The sequence below is a fragment of the Penaeus japonicus genome, unplaced genomic scaffold, assembly GCF_977035675.1.
Source record: "Penaeus japonicus unplaced genomic scaffold, GWHDUDI00000001_assembly GWHDUDI00000031, whole genome shotgun sequence".
In the NCBI taxonomy this organism is placed as follows: domain Eukaryota; kingdom Metazoa; phylum Arthropoda; class Malacostraca; order Decapoda; family Penaeidae; genus Penaeus; species Penaeus japonicus.
The window spans coordinates 30,274,823-30,279,822 of record NW_028234433.1 but is presented as its reverse complement, the minus strand read 5'-3'; the positions used below and the strand labels follow the sequence as shown (position 1 = coordinate 30,279,822).

General features: G+C 42.6%; 1 protein-coding gene across 1 annotated transcript in view; it reads left to right on the top strand.

Moving 5' to 3' along the window:
* The window catches only part of LOC122256181 (glucose dehydrogenase [FAD, quinone]), an 8,530-nt gene extending 4,520 nt beyond the window's left edge, over positions 1-4,010 (top strand). Inside the window, exons 7-13 of the mRNA XM_086556140.1 lie at positions 202-315; positions 707-863; positions 1,471-1,628; positions 1,782-1,959; positions 2,171-2,244; positions 2,411-2,562; positions 3,786-4,010. Coding sequence (XP_086412266.1) covers positions 202-315; positions 707-863; positions 1,471-1,628; positions 1,782-1,959; positions 2,171-2,244; positions 2,411-2,562; positions 3,786-3,939 — 987 coding nt within the window. The 3' untranslated portion in view covers positions 3,940-4,010. The remainder of the gene's footprint in view (positions 1-201; positions 316-706; positions 864-1,470; positions 1,629-1,781; positions 1,960-2,170; positions 2,245-2,410; positions 2,563-3,785) is intronic.
* The last annotated feature ends 990 nt before the right edge of the window (positions 4,011-5,000 follow it).

Here is a 5,000-nt window from a genome sequence, read left to right as displayed (position 1 = left end):
ACTTAGCTGTATGACTGTAGTGAATACAGGCATACATATAAATGGGCATGTGTGACTACATACACACTTATGTATGAGCCTTATTGATATACTCCTTCTTTTCTGTCATTCTTGAAAAGAAAAAGCCTGCCATGGACAATGGTTAATGTCCTTCCGATGCGTCGCTCTGTGCTCATTCAAGAACCACCTTTTTCTCGACAGATGCGGACGGCGATGGCGAGGAAGGAGGTCATCCTGTCGGCAGGCGCCGTCGGGTCACCTCACCTGCTGCTGCTGTCGGGGGTGGGACCGGCGAAGCACCTGCAGCAGCACAAGGTAAGGCGTCCATGCTTCTCCACTCAAGAAAAGTTCTTCACGAGAAATCAGACGAGAAATACCCTCGCTGGCAACACTGAATTCCGTTGCTTAAAAAGAAACGGAAGAAAAGCAACGTTTTTGGGATACAGTGTGACGAGCCCCATCGGCCAAGTGTTGCTTTCAGTCCTGGGCTTCAGAGGCTGCACTCATGGGTCCTCTGGCTGCCGAGGTACCTCCACAGATTAAGCGAAACATAATTTTTTTTAGCAGTTACTGAATCAAAGTCTGCCTCCTTCCGTGAAAGGGTCAGCGACAAGAGCGTCGTTGGATCTACAAGTATTTCCTTTTCGAATATAGCCGTATCCCAGAAGCCTACAGAATCTTGACCCGGCTCTGCCTTTGTTCCCAGATTCCCTTGGTGATGGACCTTCCTGGAGTAGGTCACAACCTGCAGGATCATCCGTCCGTCTTCGGCCTCGCTTGGTCAGCGCGGAAGGGCGCCTCCACCTCTATCCCGATACTAGTGAACCCGAAGAACTTCAAAGATTATGTCCTCAACAGACAGGGTGGGTGCTTGTGTGGAGAACGGAATCAAGACTCCTCAGGACACATACACATACACACACACACTCACACACACACACACACACACACTCACACACGCACACACTCTCTCTCTCTCTCTCTCTCTCTCTCTCTCTCTCTCTCTCTCTCTCTCTCTCTCTCTCTCTCTCAAACATATATATGTTTGAGAAGATGGTAGAATGTAGTAGCGCATTTTAATATATATATACAAATTTTACCTCCCTGACCGGGACTCGAACCCACACCGTAAGATTGACAGGTGTCTGATTGGACAATTCTTTTAGCGGGTCGAGTAGCCGATCGGTCTCACCACCGTACCTGTCAATCTTACGGCGCGGGTTCGAGTCCCGGTCAGGGAGGTAAAATTTGTATATATATATATATATATATATATATATATATATATATATATATATATATATGTTTATATACATATGTATGAATGTATGTATAAATCACATACACTCACAAACTGCGGGCACCAGTCACATACACCTACTAACCAATTACCTTATGCGATTGCTGTAAACTGGAGGATTCCAAGAAATCTAATTTTTTTCCTTGATCAGAGTGTCCTTCCCCTCACAGGCCCCCTAACGAGTCCATTCGGGGTTGAGGGGAACGCTTGGAGTCTATCGGCAGAGGGGGACCCACACTGGCCTGACCTTCAGTACCTTTTCCTCTCCGGCACCCCGGCGATGGACAACGGACTCGCTTTCTGGGACCTGGTTGGCTACAGGAGAAAGGTGCAAATCTAGAATCTGTTTCCTGATATATAACAACCATCTGAGGGCCTTTCTTTCTTCCCTGCATATTCTATTTTCTACTGAATCCTGTCTGTATGTGATATTTCTATTGGCATCTGTTTTATCCTGTCTGTGTGGCTCTTCCCTTTCCAGCTGTTTAACCAATATTTCGGCCGCCTCTTCGGTCGCGACGCTTTCATGATTGGGCCTATGTTGACCCGACCCAAGAGTCGCGGGACCGTCACCCTGGCGTCACGTGATCCGAGACGAGCGCCACTCATTGACCCGAACTTCCTCAGCCATCCTGACGACATCAAGACTTTCATCAGAGGTAAATAACTCTTTTTCAACGACTCGTTCTTTTCCAAATACACAACGACTTCTTTACCTGTTACTTTGATCTACATATCACATTATTTATCACTTACTTGCATAGTCGTCTTGCTGTTTTTCATGGATTTATAATTGTGTCGGCTTTTTAATGCACTTTATGACTCATTCTCATTCATGACGTGAAATCTGACTCATTAACCTTCCACCAGGTATCAAGTTCGCGATCTCGATAGGCAATACCTCAGCGCTTCGGAACGACTTCCAAGCAGTCTTCAACAATAAGGTCTGTCCCTATGTACTTAATCCTTGAATATCACCGACTTAACCTGCCAAACTCCCTACTCTCTACTCCACACTCCTTCCGTCATAGGTGAATGCAAAGTAGAGGTGTGTGTGTCTCAGGTGAATCTTTCCCCAAAGGTAATCGGGATGATCTCTGCCTCACTCAGGTGCTGCCCGGATGTGAACATGAGGTCCCAGGGTCGGACGCTTACTGGGCGTGCTACACTATGCACATGACGTCCACCACGTACCACCCGTGCGGCACGTGCAAAATGGCCCCCGCCTCTGACCCGTACAGCGTCCTCGATCACAACCTCAAGTACGTCTTTTAGGGCTCTGCCAGACGAGCGGGTTGGCCGCCGCGGAACCGCTTTTGAAAGAGTTTATATTGATTCCTATGTAAAACGCTGGCTGATGTCACACGGGCGGTCTACCCGCCTGACCGCGGCGGGTGAGACGCATTTCCCCAGTTGAAACCGCCGCGGCCAGCCCGCCTGGCTATGTCAGACGAGAGGTTTACCCGCCGCGGCCGCCAGGGCTGGCTGAACCACAGGAGAGGGAAGACGTGGCTGTGTTGTGAGCAACTATGTTCGATACTGAAAAGTTTATATGCGAAATAGAGCTGCGTCCTACCATTTGGGATGTGAGCTCGAAATCTTAAGCTCATTTTTTAACACAACCATTAGCTGCAACGGCAAGTCTTGAACTGAAGCGGCAGCCGCCTTTACCATGTCACACGGGCGGGTCGGCCGCTAGTAAACCGCAGCGGTTTAGTAGCGGCCGACCCGCCCGTGTGACATGGAAAAGGCGGCCTGACCGCCAGCGGGCAAAAACCGCTCGTCTGACCGAGGCTTTAGGGTTCGGGAGTAATATAGTGAGTAATGTATTATAATATATAAGATAGTTAGTATTATGATATAGTATTATGATATATTATAATATTATGATGTGTTATGATAACTATATTATGATATATAATATAGTTAGTATTAGGGTATAGAATTATAATATATTATGATATTATGATGTATTATGATAACTATTTTATAATACATAATATAGTTGGTATTAGGGTATAGTATTATAATATATCATGATATTATGATGTATTATGATAACTATATTATAATATTATTATATAGTTGGTAATATATTTCACTTTTCAGTAGTATAGCTATGGGATTCGAGTGATCTGTCAACATTTGCCTCGAAGAGAGATGAGTGTGCATTTCTCAAAAACATAGGTTATATATTAATAATATATGTAATTCCGTACACCAAAATGCGGCACTGACATTCCTGTATTTTTCTACTTGTTTTATTATTATTATTATTATTGTTATTATGATTATCATAATTATCATTATTATGATTATTGTTGTTGTTGTTGCTCTTATTTTTATTATTATTATCCTCCTCCTCCTCATCATCATCATCATCATCAATATTATTACCATTATTATTCTTTCCTTCACAACCTACCCTTCATTTATCACAATGAACTCAATTAAAGAACACTCTCTTCCCTACACAATAATCCAGAGTGCGAGGACTGGGGGGGCTGCGTGTGATCGACGCGTCAGTGATGCCGTTGATCACATCTGGCAACCTCAACGCGCCGGTTGCCATGATCGCGGAGAAGGGGGCGGACATCATCAAACTGGATTGGGGCGTCCCTGTTGCACCTGTGCCATAGAACCTACCTTCAGAGTTGCCATATCGTAACATACTTATGTTACATCGAATCATAGTAAGTGTTCTCATACACTTTTTTAGAGTTGCCATATCGTAACATACTTATGTTACATCGAATCATAGTAAGTGTTCTCTTGCACTTTCAGAGTTGCTTGAACACGTGATGTTTGTGTTTGAAAGTTTTACGTTAAGCTGCGACGATAGAAGAGAGAAAGCAGGCCTTCATCTTTCTTCGTCGAATCATTTACAGAACAGGAAAAAAGTATGATAGTTGGCAAGGACAAAGCGCATTGTGCAATCATTAGAAAAGCGGATGTGATGTTTTTTGCAACATTTATCCCTTGCCTTTGATTTATGCGTTACGACTTGGCCGTTGCAAGGGCATTGAAAAGGCATTGTTGCATAGAATGTTTAATGCTTACCTTACCTGCGGCTGGTTCGTAAGGGTCGAATATTTCAGCTACTAATATTTTAATTCCTTGTTCTTTTGTGTTCATGCTGTTCAGTTCACATTACTCACTATATGTAGAAAACATTACTACTGCAACTGTTTTCAATCTAAATGTGTATTATAATTAGGGTTGCTTAATTAGCCTTGTATGAGTGGCAAGTCTTTTATGTACATAATGATCGTCATAAAATATTGTCTCCTCTTAACCGGCTTTATAGCATAAACTGTACAGCATTTATGCATGTAGGTGAAAAAGAATCTTATTTTTATTTAATATTTGTTCATTGTTAAGTACAAATTACTGTTTTAGCATTTTGTGTCGAAAAAGAAAATTATTTTCATGTAAAATTTGTACATTATTAAATCTACCTTTTATGTTCTTTTTAGGATTATTGTTTAAGTATGTGCTCTGTCCTCTCGTACTTTTTTTTCTTTGTTTTTCTTTTTCTTTTTTTGTAATACAAACATTATCTAGCTGTTATATGAATATAACTTCGCCAAGTAAAATAAACCTTTCACTATGTATTTATGAGAGTGCAGTAATAAAACTTTAAGGATATCACCAAACGGGTTTTCCACAGAATGAGGGTGCTTGGGCATGAACACACACA